Raw genomic sequence first — 15591 nt, forward strand, 5'->3', positions numbered from 1 at the left:
ATTTGTGTGTGTGTTATGTGTTATGTTATGCATTATTGTATATGTGTGTTTAATGTACGCGCATGTGTGTGTGTGTGTGTGTGTGTGTGTGTGTGTGTGTGTGTGTGTGTGTGTGTGTGTGTGTGTGTAAGCATGTGTGTGAGCTTGTGTGTTTCATGACTCTGTGTGAGCTTGTGTGTGTGTGTGTGTGTGTGTGTGTGTGTGTGTGTGTGTGTGTGTGTGTGTGTGTGTGTGTGTGTGTGTGTGTGTGTGTGTGTGTGTGTGTGTGTGTGAAGGCTTTGATGGTGCTGCAGGGCTGTTTTATGCGCTCTACAGGGCTCACAGAGCAACAGTCGACTCTTATTTACTGTCCTCCCACTTCAAAGAGACACTCATCTATTCACACACACACACACACACTTTATCATAAGGAGAATTGCTCTGGATTGTTTTAATTGATTTTAAGAATGAAAAAGCCCTAATTATGCACTTGACAGTTTTTTAAGATTTCTATAAACTGTCCTGTTATGTGCTCCAAATTAGGCTGCATGTTTGACTAACCCTCAGGAAAAAATACTGTAGTAATTTAGTAAATACTGTAGTGTTTTTGAACCATACTATAGTAAAGCACTTGGATTGATTTGTTGAGGTGATTCTACAGTTGTTACAGTATGGTACCACAACTATAGTAATTAATCTGTTGTGGTTATTCTATAGTTGCTATGGTAACAGAACAACTACAGTAATTGATTTGTTGTGGTGATTCTATTGTTGTCATGGTAACAACAATTAAAGTAATTCATCTGTTGTAATGATTCTACACTCGCTATGGAAACACAACAACTATAGTAATTCGTCCGTTGGGATGATTCTACAGTTGCTGTGGTAACAACATAGTAATTCATCTGTTGTGGTAATTCTGTAGTTTCTATGGTAACAACAACTATAGTAATTCATCTGTTGTGGTAATTCTGTAGTTTCTATGGTAACAGCTACTATGGTAATTCATCTGTTGTGGTGATTCTACAGTTGCTATGGTAACAACAATTATAGTAATTAATCTGTTTTAATGATTCTACAGTCGCTATGGTAACACAACAACTGTATTAATTCATTTGTTGTCATGATTCTACAGTTGCCATGGTTCCACAACATTGGTTATATAAACAGTTGACCCATTACTGTAGTTTTCTACAACTATGGGGTATACTACACTACACCACAGTAAAAGCTAAAGTATACTACAGTATTTATTACAGTTTATCAGTTGACTATAGTCAAAGTCCCTTTAAGGCAAGTCATCTCACTCAGTGGCCATCTTTGAAACGCCTCTCAAGCAGTATGCTCGTGTAACCCCGCCGGTCCCACACCACCCAACCCACTCCGAGCTGTTATCGAACCAGCGACCCTCCCCCAGAGTATCGTCAGACTATAGCGACTGATGATTGGCTCCTGTACTAGAAGGCGGGCTTTATTTGCCATATAGCAGTTGATGATTGGCTCCTGTACGAGTAGGTGGGGCTTTATTCACCATATTGTCTGTTACACTTTTCCCCATTCAAAAAGATACAAGTGACATGTCTTGTGTGTTCTATAGTCTTTACTATAGTTAATACTACAGTATGCTGTATAGCAAAGAGTTGTGAAAACGATAATATGTATTATATAATACACTTTACAGTAGTATGGTTTAAAAACACTGAAGTATTTACTACAAATTACTGTAGTGTTTTCTTCATGAGGAAAATAGACCTTTGATAAACCAGCAACCCAGATTAACTGGCTTAATTCCAGGAAAACTGATGCTAAAATATTAAAAAGCTGTTATCTCCAAATGAGACGCATGTTTAGTTGTAGGTTTTGTTATTAATTTAGCTGAGAGTAATGATGATGTTTTTTGTCTGATCAGGAGCTTCACCAGCAGCTGATTATTGAGACCAGGAATCTGAAAAAGAGCAGAACTTTCTACCACAAACTGATTCAGCAGGAGAGGAAGAATAAAGGTAGAAACTCTGCTGTGTTGATGATCGAGGCAGGAGATGCTGATATCTGTGTGAGGTGTTTTCTCTGTTCTCTCTGCAGGATCAGACTCAAAGCTGATGGTGTCCAAAGTCAAGCTGCAGTTTGATGAGCTCAGAGCTAAAGTTGAGTTTCTGCAGACGGTGAAGAAATATCTGCAGGTTTGAGCTTAATTTGAATCTTGTAGCAATAATATTTTATTGTACATTCATTTAAAGGTGCTGTATGTACATTTTTGGCTTCTCTAAAGCATAAAAACACCATCATATGTTTGCAGGTATTTATGCTCAGTGAACATTTTTGTTTATCTGAGAAACAATGCTGAAGTTAGATATTCTGCCTTGAACATGTGCGTGACGTCCCTTTAACCCGCTCAATGCCAGTTTACCCAATTATATTTCAGCACCCCGGGTTGCCTTGGTGGAAAACAGCGTATTTCATTCAGTCAGTCAGGAAGGCTCTCAAAGCATGCGTCCGAGATCGAAATGCGACCTCCAGTGGACAGTAGCAGACTCTGAAATGAGACACAGATTCAGAATTCCACATGAGGTGGTTATTAACTAGCAAATAATCTAAATATTATGAGTGTAAACATTAGGTGAGCAGGTCACATTGTAACTGCATGTCCTAACAACACGCTACATTATGAGATTTGCAGTGATGAGCAATTTGACTGTTTGTACCAGACGAAACTCGACAGAAATGTAAATCCAGCTATTCAGAAGCACAGAATAGTGCAAACATGACGATCGTATTTGCTTGTACAGAAAATGCTTCTTGATTTAAGTATTTTTAGATATTTGGACTAGAAACAAGACAAATTTTTTGTGTATTGTGTGGCGTCAGGTGTTGTGTGTGGATCAGTGGGGTCTGGCGCTCTCTCTGCTGCCCTCTGTGGCTGCGGGTGGATCTGCACCCCTGGAGCTCCAGCACTCGGAGGATCCTGTCGTCCTGCAGCTCCTGAATGAACCACACAGAGGGAACGGCTGCCCACTGCTGTCCGCAACCGCCAGAGGACTGATGGCCTACCTGTACGCCAGGTGTGTGTGTGTGTGTGAGTGAGTGAGAGAGACTGAATCAGTGCTGCTTCCCTCATCACGTGTGTGTTTTGTGCCGCCCGCAGGAACGCTCACTCTGACGGCTTCATTCAGCAGTTCTTCTACACGTACCGTTACTTCTGCACACCAGACGAGCTGCTGCACTTCCTGATGGACAAACTCAACAGCACACTGGGGTACACAACACACATCTACACACACACCGATACACACATCTCAACACTGATACACAATAAACTAGAGGACATGGATGGCTGGATGGATAGACATACATACTGACAGACAGATAGAATGGTAGATGGATGGATACATAGATGGACAGACAGATAGATAGATAGATAGATAGATAGATAGATAGATAGATAGATAGATAGATAGATAGATAGATAGATAGATAGATAGATAGATAGATAGATAGATAGATGGATGGATGGATGGATGGATGGATGGATGGATGGATGGATGGATGGATGGATGGATGGATGGATGGATGGATGGATGGATGGATGGACGGACGGACAGACGGATAGATATGTAGATGGATGGATAGACAGACAGGCAGGCAGGCAGGCAGATAGATAGATAGATAGATAGATAGATAGATAGATAGATAGATAGATAGATAGATAGATAGATAGATAGATAGATAGATAGATAGATAGATAGATAGATAGATAGATAGATAGGTAGGTAGGTAGGTAGGTAGGTAGGTAGGTAGGTAGGTAGGTAGGTAGGTAGGTAGGTAGGTAGGTAGGTAGGTAGGTAGGTAGGTAGGTAGGTAGGTGGACGGACGGACGGACGGACGGACTGATAGATCGATTGATGGACAAATGAATAGACAGATAGACAGACAGACAAACAGACAGATAAATAGACAGTTAGAAAGAGTAACTCCTGCAGAGTTGAACACTCATTAGGTAATGATCTGCGAGGATTAAAATGCGGTGAGGTGTCATTATTGTGTCCATTAATTGTGTCCAGCAGAGCGAGTGCAGATCCCTCATCAGACAGCACTAAAGTCTACCAGCGCACTCTGGATCTTCTACACTTCTGGATCACAGACGCACAGCTAGTGGACTTCAGCTCTCACTCCTGCCTACAGCACACACTGTACGCCTTCCTGACCTCTGAGGTGTGTGTGTGTTTGTGTGTGTACATGTGTGTACGTGTGCATGTGTGTGTGTCTGACCTCTGTGTGAATGTGTTCAGGTTGCACCAGTGGACAGTCGAGCAGAGAGTTTGCTGCTGATGCTGCAGGACAGGCCCAGAAAGAGGCTTGTTTGTGGTCAGTCGTGTGACTTGTCAATCAGCAGCCCAGAAGACGAGGAGTCGCTGCTCTCAGTGCAGCCCTTATGCAGGAGATCATCGACACAAGAGCCTGAGAGAAAGGTAAAATCAACATAATCAAGCATTCAACACTGCAAACCACGTGTAGGACACACTCCTCCTCTCCACTTGGAGGAAAACAAAGTGTTTAGCTCAGGCTTCTCATAGCATTTATATACAGCTGCTCTCTGATGGTTTAAAGGGCTTCTTTTATCCTCACTTAAGCCTTGATCACAACAAAATGATTTTGCACCTTTTTTGAGTGGTTTTCTAATGCCCGTGAGTGTTTTACATGCTGCTTATGCAATAATAATATTCTAAAATTAGCAGAGTTCTCTCCTTAAAACAAGTAAAATAATAATCTGACAATGGGGTAGGCAAAATAATCTTGTTTTTACTTTGACAGAATATTATTTCTCTTACCCCACTGGCAGATTATTTAGCTTGTTTTAAGGAAAACTCACTTCATTTTGACTCATTATTTCTGAAAACAAGACACTATGTTTTGCTTGTTTAGAAAATGTTTCTTGGTTTAAGAATTTTTAGATATTTGTACTAGAAACAAGACAAAAACTCTTTGGGCTCTATTTTATTGATGGAGACACAAAGTCTAAAGCTCATGGCGAAAACCATTAATGGCATGTCTAAGTCCACTTTTGCTATTTTAAGGACAGAATAATCCGCTCTGCGCCCCGGCGCATGGTCTAACAGGGTTGTACTTATTCTCTTAATGAGTTATGGGTGTGTTTTGAGCATAACGTGCATTAAACCAATCAGAGCCTCATCTCTCATTCCCTTTAAGGGTCAGTTGCGTCACACCATGGTGCATTTGCTATATACATGGCGGAGTTTATAAGTGTAAAAACTGAACGCTTCACTAGCGAGAAAACAGTTAAACAGAGCATCTGCAGCGCGAGGATAAAGAACGAGCCTCCTCCATTCAGCCTCTTTACTTTCTCTTTACTTTACTCTTTACTTTACTCCTTTACTTTGGTGGAGTAAGGAAACGGTGGAAACTCACTCCACTGAACACATCCATCAGCCCACATATTTAATTTCCTTTGTTAAGCACAAAGATTTGCTCTAAACTATTTCTAAATTCAGCTCTAATCTTCAGCAAAGGAATAAATGAACAATAATAATGAAGTGTGGTCAAAACACTGAGTTATATCCAAACACACGTCCTGTTCTGATGCCCCATATGGTGATACAGACGTCTCCAAAACCCCACAGCTGGACAAATCTACGCTTGTGTTTATTAAACAAATATAAATCTGCAGATAATCAATAATACTGCTGATAATAATAACAACATTATACTGATGCAGATTGACATGAATAAACTGAAAAAGCCCCCCGAGGTGAAGAAGGCATGGAGGCAGTGGTGTTTATATTGATGTAGAAAATCATCATTTCTGGATCATTTTAATCCTTTAATTGTTTTCATCTGTAGAGATATTTGTGTGTTGCTGTTCATCCTGTGTGTATTCAGCAGTGTGTGAGTGTTTGGACCTGCATATAGTGCATAACTAACGCGCTCTGCTGGACTTTAGAGCAGATTTTAGTTGGTCAATGGTGCGGTCTATTTCAAAATAGCAACGCTCCAACAATGCTCCTTAACACACCTCCTTTATAGACTAGCTCACACATGAGTCCACAAAGTGGCGTGAAGGGATTTGCTATTTAAACAACGTGACACAAAAAGTGAAAATTACTGTTGCGCTGCTCTGAAAATAGCAGCAAATCACGCCAAACACGTCTTGAGCCTTATTGCGCCGGTTGTATGACAGGGCCTGAAGTAAGAAAAGCAGTTTTTGCAGTCCAGTTTGGTGTACATCACATATAGATATTAATCTTCATCTACGATGTGTTGTAGAAGATTATAATGTTACATTTATATATTTAGCATTATCAGAAACATTATTTTCACAGTATTGAATATTTAGCTTTTTTTATTCATTTCTTCATTATTTATTTGTTGATTTTATTTGTAATAAAATTACAGTTTCTAAGTTCTGCTGTTAAAACCAGAAGTGTCTTGCAGTGCTGTTCCTGTAATAAATGGAAAGCAGATTACATTTGTCTCCTTCTCATTTTGGCTGATGCAAAAAATAGTCCAATCCATGAGTAAAAAACCATAATGTGATCCAAACCGGAGGATTTGTGATCCGTTACACCACTAGTTGCCAGAGTGTGTGTGTGTGTGTGTGTTCTGCAGGCTAAAGATCAGTGTTTCTCCATGGCTGCAGCGCTCCCTCGGCCGTGTTTCTCCTCTCTGATGTCCAGCAGACTGCGCTCAGAAGACAGACTTCCCTTCAGCCAGACTGAACACACACCGACACACATCGCTCAGCAGCTCACACTTCTGGAGCAGGTCAGCCAAGAGGAGCAGTTACTGCAGGACATTCCTATTTACATGGTCAAGCTGTCCACGGGGTCTTTAATTAAATATTGACCAGTCAATTTAGAGCACTTTAAGACCCTTCACTGTCCCACCACCAGGATGCTTCAGTTTACATCACTTTGTTAAATCCTAATCTAATCATGACAAACTGTATGTATCATCAGAAAGGTCTAAGGCATCTGAATACATCAGCTAAAGTAAGTCCAGGGCACTTTAAAATGTGGGAAAATATTGAAAAGCCTTTATTGACATGGCTATGGACATGTCATGAATAGCCATGTAAATAAAGGCGTATTAATATTGTTTCACATTATTCAAGTGCCTTGGACTGACTTTTGCTGTTTATTCTGATGAATCTCTTACCCAAAGAGCACCGACACAACAATGAATCTACCCCTGAGCACTTTCTGTTTGATTTTAGACATCTGAATACATATTTTACCTTATTTATTTTTATAGTAGGAAGAGTAATAAATAAAACTCATTTACTGTCAGCCTAGCCGAAACCTGTTGGACCATCACGGTTACATTTTTAGGCCTCAATATTACAGTCTAAACATAAAGCTATCATGATTTGATCATCTGATCAGATTACATATCATTTAAAAGCTTAAAATTTCAGATTCTTGATAAATATGTATGAAATTATGTAAATTAGATTCATATATAATTATTTATTTATATTTAAATTCATTCATTTATTTTCCTTCGGCTTAATCCCTTTATTTATCAGGGGTTGCCACAGCAGAATGAACCGCCAAGTATTCCAGCATATGTTTTATACCCTTTGAGCTGCAACCCAGTATTGGGAAACACCCATACACACTCATTCTCACACACACATACACTATGGACAATTTATCCTTCCCAATTCCCCTCTACCACATGTCTTTTGACTGTGAGGGAAACCGCAGCACCCGGAGGAAACCCACACTAATACAGGGAGAACATGCAAACTCCACACAGAAACACCAACTGACCCAGCCGGGACTCAAACCAGCGACCTTCTTGCTGTGAGGCGATTGTGCTACCCACTGAGCCATCATGATTTTTATAACATATAGAAATAGCTAACTGTTTTACTTCATATGGCTCAGTCTTGTGGCTCAATGGTTAGCACTGTGACCTCACAGCAAGAAGGTTGCTGGTTTGATCCTGGCTGGACCAGTTGGCGTTTCTGTGTGGAGTTTGCATGGGGAGAGTGTTGGTGTGGGTTTCCTCCGGGTGCTCCGGTTTCCCCCACAGTCCAAACACATGCGCTATAGGGGAATTGATTAACTAAATTGTGTGAGTGTCAATGAGAGTGTATGGGTGTTTTTCAGTACTGGGTTGCAACTGGAAGGGCATCTGCTGTGTAAAACATATGCTGGAATAGTTGGCAGTTCATTCCACCGTGGCGACCCCTGATGAATAAAGCCGGAGGAAAATGAATGAATGGATCAGTCTTTACACAGTCATTTAGTAATCCACCTCTAGATGGAGACACAGGATCAGTGTTGATGTCCTGCAGGTCTTGGTTTTCGGTCTGAAGCTTGTGTGTTTCTCTCTCATCATCTGCTGTTTCTGCAGGAAATCTTTCAGGACTGTCATCCAGTTCACTTCCTGAACTCCAGAGCACAGGGAGTGGCGGAAAACTCCGGAAACATTTCCAGGTGAGTATAAACAGGATTTTTGAAGATGGTGTATGTGTGTGTGAGAGAGAGATGTTCACATGTTTTCTTATTTGTTATTTAAGTTTAAAAGTGTGTTCGGATGTACTCACACTAGGCAGGGTTGCCTTGAACCATGCCTGGGTGTGCTTGTCCCCCTCCCCTCTCCCCTTCGGCCTGTACTCATACACACACTGCAGTTTCCCCTTTCTGAGCTGGAGCATGCTTACGTCACTGATGATGTGACTGTTCAGTTTAACAGAAGAGAAGCGCTCTCGCTCAGCACAGTGGACATTGCTTTAGTTCTGTTGTTTTGTATTATAGTTATTGGTTTGGGATGCAGTGACACAGTCAAGTCTTCTGCTGAACAGATCCAGCACTTTTGACGCTTATAAATGTTCATGAAGTCCTTGTGCTGCAGGTATTAGGAGGTTTGCTGAAGGTGCAGCTGATGTGCAGTGAGGGGTTTGCATCTTTAATAAACTATGACAGTTCAAGTTCATTGAACAGTAAGAATGATTAATAAATCCATATAAAACAGTCCTTTAATAGTGACGTCGCGTCTTCAGTTTCATGCTCTGAGAACAACCGAACCGTGCTCCGGACCACCTCTTCCAACTGAGCCAAGGCCGCCCAACCGAACTGTGCTCAGGTGCAGCACAGAGAGCAGTGGACTAAATGATTTCCTGTTGTTTTATTCTTATTATTAGCATTATCTTTTACATACCGTTACCTTAATAGCACCATTACAGTTTTTTCCAGACACTAGGACACATTTCTCAACACTCAGGTCACTTTTGCAGAACTCTTCACACAATTCTCCTGACCGACTGTCAGCTTGGCAAAGCAGTTCATTTCCCATTCAGAATGCACTACAACTACCACAACACTTTATTCAGCTCTCAAATAAACTCATTCTTCCAGAACACTAGCAAACACACTTTATCACCCACAAAACAATGAGCTAAACACACTAACAACACGCAGCATTACACAGTGTTTACTTGTGTAAAACAAGGACACATCTCCGTTTATATCTGCACTGTATGTTACTGGAATCAATCAGACATGATGCAGAATTCCTCAATATTTTATGTCCTTTATTTATTTTAGTCATTTCAAAATACAAGAATGTGTACACACACCATCCACTGATACAGCCAACAGTAATGCTGATCTGGCTGCTTAAACTGCATTTGTAGATGTGAAATATGTTTCAGTAAAATACTGCTGTTGAATTGTGCTGTCTTCTTCAGTTCAGCATGATGTTATTGTGTTGAACATGAGTTGAACAGTTTTGAATACAGTATGTTAGCATGTGTGAAATGTCCTGCATGTACACAGATGTTCGGCAGTTGTGTCTGAGTGAGAAAAGAGTTGACGATATTTGACAGATGTAGTCATTGAATGCATTTTGTGGTAAAACCATGAGAATTGACCCTCAGTTTAGTCCACAGAGACTTCTGTAGTGCTCACTGTGTTAAGAGTTCTGCAAAAGTCACCTGAGTATTGAGAAATGTGTCCTGGCGTCTGTAACAAACTGTAACAGTTATCATTGGTTATCAGGCCTCAAAATGAAGCTTTTTGCTTGGTAACACTGGTGCTCCTAACTTTAGACATTTAGGAGACACCAGCCTAAATGTAGTCGCACCGTTACTGCAAGAGTGATATTAACAGATTTATTGCATCTGAAATCAACACTAATGTCAAACGAACCTTGATATGGGGGTCAAACATGCCCGGGCACAGTTCGGGTAGCCTAGTGTGAGTGCACCCTAAGAGAGAGAGAGAGAGTGTGTGTGTAATCTCTGGTGTCTCTCTCTCCTGCAGGTGTGTGTCAGTGGACTCGGGCAGCAGTGATGTGTGTGTGAGCTGTGTTTCTCCTCTGCAGACGCTCCTCCTTCACTCCGGCTGCGTCTCCACATGGGTCTCTGCTGAACTCGTCATCTGTGACTCTGTCAAGGTGACTCCTGCACGCACACACACACACACACACACACACACACACACAAACACTCAGACATGCATACACACGCAAACACATACATATGAGCATGCACACACATATACACACCCACACACAGACACACACACATATATTTATATATATACATACACACGCAAACAGAAACACATGCACACACAGACACATGCATACACACGCAAACACATACATATGAGCATGCACACAAATATACACACACACATGCATACACACACACAAAGACACACACACACACATATATATATATATACATGCAAACACATACACGTGAGCATTTACACACACACACACACACAGACACATACATACACACGCAAACATATACTTATGGGCATGCACACACATACACACACTGACACATTCACACACAGACACATACATACACATGCAAACACATAAATATGAGCATGCACACACAAATATACACACACAAATGCATACACACATGCGCATACACACACACACAAACACAGACACATGTGTATATATATATATATATATATATATATATATATATACACACATACACACGCAAACACATACACGTGAGCATATACACACACACACACAGACATGCACACACACACGCAAACACATACATATGAGCATGCTCACACACATATACACACATATACACACACACATACACACGCAAACACTTACACATAAGCATATACACGCACACACACAAATGCATACACGTGAGCATATATACGCACACAAGCACATTCATATGAGCATATACACGCACACACACACGCACACACACACACACACACATACATAACACAGAGTTGTATACACAGTTGTGTGTTTGTGTGTCCATGCTTGTGTGCACGTGGATGTGCGTGTGTGTGTGTGTGTGTGTGTGTGTTTGTGTGTGTGTGTGTGTGTGTGTGTGTGTGTGTGTGTGTGTGCGTGCGTGCGTGCGTGCGTGCGTGCGTGCGTGCGTGCGTGCGTGCGTGCGTGCGTGCGTGTGTGTGTGTGTGTGTGTGTGTGTGTGTGTGTGTGTGTGTGTATATACTGTATGTGTTAAAAGACCATTACGTTTGTGTTTTGGTAACACTTTCTGCACTGAAGCACATCTTTAGAAGAGTTGAGCTCATCAAACGCTCAGTAATGAACACTGTCTATCTGCATATTCAGTCTTCACAGTGTCCGGTGTGTGTGTGTGTGTGTTTGTGTGTGTTTTAGGCTCAGGCTGCTTTACTCTCTCGGTTTCTAGCCGTTGGTAAACACTGCTACGAGACCAGAAACTTCGCCACCGCCATGCAGATCCTGTCGGGCCTGGAGAACGTGATCGTGAGGCAGTTACCGGTCAGAACACACACACACACACACACACACTCTCTCTACTGCATCTGCTGTTCTTCTTCATCTTATCTGCCGGCTCCAGCAGCTCAAATGTTAATTGTGTGTGTGTGATTAAACACGACTTCATTCTGCAGCCCAATCTGCAAGCATGTAATCCACATTCAGCAGAAACACGCAGTGTGTTCATCTGATTGGTGTGATGAATAGCATGATGAATGCTGCTCATAAGCTGTTCATTTGGGCTCTTAATTAGTTTTATTGTGTGTGTGTGTGTGTGCGTGCGTGCTTAAATGGCAGGCATGGAAGCAGCTCCCGCTGAAGGTGTGTGAGATTCTGGAGGAGCTGAAGGCTGTGCAGGTCAGACACTGTTTTAAAGTCATTAGTTTGACTATTCTTAAATGAGTTCATATTGTTTTGTTCTTATTATTAGTGTTATTTTTAGATATAATTACCTTAATAGTACCATTGATGCTATCATTGATGGTTATTATTATTATTTATTGTCAGGATTTTTCATTGTTTGGTCTAGATATAGTAGTAAGTTAGATGTTCCTAATAAAGTGGCCGGTAAATGTATATGCATACTGTATAAACATTCACCGGCCACTTTATTAGGTACACCTTACTAGTACCGGATTGGACCCCATTTTGCCTTCACAACTGCTTTAATCCTTCGTGGCGTAGATTTAACAAGGTACTGGAAATATTCCTCAGAGATTTTGCTCCATATTGACATGATAGCATCACACAGTTGCTGCAGATTTGTCGGCTGCACTTCCATGATGCCAATCTCCCATTCCACCACATCCCAAAGGTGCTCTATTGGATTGAGCTCTGGTGACTGTGGAGGCCATTTGAGTACAGTGAACTCATTGTCATGTTCAAGAAACCAGTCTGAGATGATTGGTGCTTTATGACATGGTGCGTTATCCTGCTGGAAGTAGCCATCAGAAGATGGAGACACTGTGGTCATAAAGGGATGGACATGGTCAGCAACAGTACTCAGGTAGGCTGTGGCGTTGACATCATGCTCAATTGGTACTAATGAGCCCAAAGTGTGCCAAGAAAATCTTCCCCACACCATTACACCACCAGCAGCAGCCTGAACTGTTCATACAAGGCAGGATGGATCCATGCTTTCATGATGTTGATGCCAAATTGTGAGCCGAGCATCTGAATGTGGCAGCAGAAATGGAGACTCATCAGACCAGGCAACGTTTCTCCAATCTTCTATTGTCCAGTTTTGGTGAGCCTGTGTGAATTGTAGCCTCAGTTTCCTGTTCTTAGCTGACAGGAGCGGCACCCGGTGTGGTCTTCTGCTGCTGTAGCCCATCCGCCTCAATGTTGGACGTGTTGTGTGTTCAGAGATGCTCTTCTGCAGACCTCGGTTGTATCGAGTGCTTATTTGAGTTACTGTTGCCTTTCTATCAGCTGGAAACAGTCTGGCCATTCTCCTCTGACCTCTGGCATCAACAAGGCATTTGCGCCCACAGAACTGCCGCTCACTGGATATTTCCTCTTTGTCGGACCATTCTCTGTAAACCCTAGAGATGGTTGTGCGTGAAAATCCCAGTAGATCAGCAGTTTCTGAAATACTCAGAGCAGCCCGTCTGGCAGCAACAACCATGCCACGTTCAGAGTCACTTAAATCTCCTTTCTTCCTCATTCTGATGCTCGCTTTGAACTGCAGCAGATCGTCTTGATCATGTCTACATGCCTAAATGCATTGAGCTGCTGCCATGTGATTGGCTGATTAGACATTTGCGTTAACGAGCAGTTGGACAGGTGTACCTAATAAAGTGGCCAGTACAGTTGAATCTATATTATTCGTCCTCCTGTGAATCTTTTTTATTTCTTTCTTGTTTAAATATTTCCCATATGATGTTTAACAGAGCAAGGAAATTTTCACAGTATTTCCTCTAATATTTTTTCTTCTGGAGAAAGTCTTATTTGCTTTATTTCGGCGAGAATAAAAGCAGTTTTTAATTATTTAAACCTATTTTAAGGTCAAAGGGGCCTTTATTAGCCCCTTTAAGCTAGATTTTTCAATAGTCTCCAGAACCATCGTTATACAATAACTTGCCTAATTACCCTAACCTGCCTAGTTAACCTGATTACCCTAGTTAAGCCTTTAAATGTCACTTTAAGCTGTATAGAAGTGTCTTGAAGAATATCTAGTCTAATATTATTTACTGTCATCATGACAAAGAGAAAATAAATCAGTTATTAGAGATGAGTTATTAACACTATTATGTGCAGAAATGTGCTGAAATAGTTATTCTTACAGTAATAATCCTAAAACTTTTATTGCTTTCTAATGCTGATGTAGTGAAGGAGTGTTCACCTGACCATGACTCTGCAGGAGAGGCTCACACACACACACACACACACACACACACACACTCTGCGATGGTGATAACTCTCAGAACGCTGCTGTTTCAGGTGTTTCTGAAGAGTGATGCTCTGTGTCTGATGGAGGGCCAGAAGAGCCGCTGTCGGCCGACGCTCCCCGACGCACACATCCTGAGCCTACACACACAGCAGACAGAGATCGGAGCCTTTAGCAGGACCAGCGGAGCGCTCAAGTGGAACAAACTCAGGTCACGCACACATTAAACACACACACACACACGCACACACACAAATAACATTATACACATACACACACATAGACATTAAACACAATGAACACATCCATACACATTACACACACACACACACAAATACAGAGACATTAAACACATAGACAAATAACATTATACACATACACACACACACAAAACACACACACGCACACCATAAACACATAAATACACTTTAAACACTCACACATTAAACACACGCGTACACATTATGCACACACACATTATACACACATTAAACACACAGTCATGCAGTGAGCACGCGTATATTCAGTCTGAGTGAGACTGTGTGTGTGTGTGTGTGTGAGAGAGAGAGAGAGAGAGACTGTAAGTGTGTTTAATTTGCATGTTTATTTGTGTGAGAGAGTGTCTGTGTGTGTGTGTGTGTGTGTGTGTGTGTGTGTGTGTGTGTGTGTGTGTGTGTGTGTGTGTGTATGTGTGTGTGTGTGTGTGCGTGTGTGTGTGTGTGTGTGTGTGTGTTTGTTTAATGGTTGTGTGCAAGTTTGTGTGTGTACTTGTGTGTATGAGAGAAGAGTGTGCTTGAGTGTGTGCGTATACTTGTGTGTTAGTCTGTGTGTGTGTATGAAAGAGAGTGTGTGTGTGTGTGTACTTGTGCTGATAAATATTTTTCTTGTTTCAAACACAGTTATTACGTATAATACAATATAATAAAGTGTGTGTGTGTGTGTGTGCGCGTGTGTGTGTGTGTTTTCCTCTCCTCAGGAATATAGCGCGTGTGGTCAGTCAGGTCCAGGCGTTTCAGGAGCGTGTGTATCCGTATCCTCCAGACTCTGAGCTGCAGTCGTATCTGCGTGCGCGAATCCTCTACTTCGGCCGCTGTGACGTCACTCTCCTCGCCTCCGAAAACCACACACACTCCCTCCAGACGAGCGACCGGCACGCGCGCAGGATCCAGGACACACTCCGACGCGTCAAAGCCTCATTTCAGTGAAGCAGAGCTGGACGTGTTTCCATTCTGCTTCAGGTCGGACAGTAGGGCTGCACCATACTGGACAAATATTACATTACTATGTTTATTTTCTGTGATATCTCGATTCTGGTATCAATATAATGTCAGCAGATGACTTTAACCGCTTTATTTGGGAGGATTTCATCCATTTAGATAGCTTGGAATCTATTTCTACACTACCTGACACAAGTCTCAAGGTGGATCCCAGTTGTAAGAGCAACACAT

At 41.7% G+C, this 15591-nt stretch overlaps 1 protein-coding gene across 1 annotated transcript in view; it reads left to right on the forward strand.

Moving 5' to 3' along the window:
* LOC130239992 (kinase non-catalytic C-lobe domain-containing protein 1) overlaps nucleotides 1-15591 on the forward strand; it is a 67704-nt gene extending 52113 nt beyond the window's left edge. Inside the window, exons 19-31 of the mRNA XM_056471400.1 lie at nucleotides 1889-1982; nucleotides 2062-2159; nucleotides 2845-3038; nucleotides 3122-3232; nucleotides 4038-4188; nucleotides 4266-4445; nucleotides 6601-6756; nucleotides 8356-8438; nucleotides 10266-10398; nucleotides 11635-11757; nucleotides 12052-12111; nucleotides 14197-14354; nucleotides 15120-15591. Coding sequence (XP_056327375.1) covers nucleotides 1889-1982; nucleotides 2062-2159; nucleotides 2845-3038; nucleotides 3122-3232; nucleotides 4038-4188; nucleotides 4266-4445; nucleotides 6601-6756; nucleotides 8356-8438; nucleotides 10266-10398; nucleotides 11635-11757; nucleotides 12052-12111; nucleotides 14197-14354; nucleotides 15120-15348 — 1770 coding nt within the window. The 3' untranslated portion in view covers nucleotides 15349-15591. The remainder of the gene's footprint in view (nucleotides 1-1888; nucleotides 1983-2061; nucleotides 2160-2844; nucleotides 3039-3121; nucleotides 3233-4037; nucleotides 4189-4265; nucleotides 4446-6600; nucleotides 6757-8355; nucleotides 8439-10265; nucleotides 10399-11634; nucleotides 11758-12051; nucleotides 12112-14196; nucleotides 14355-15119) is intronic.

This window comes from Danio aesculapii, chromosome 13, assembly GCF_903798145.1.
Source record: "Danio aesculapii chromosome 13, fDanAes4.1, whole genome shotgun sequence".
Classification (NCBI taxonomy): domain Eukaryota; kingdom Metazoa; phylum Chordata; class Actinopteri; order Cypriniformes; family Danionidae; genus Danio; species Danio aesculapii.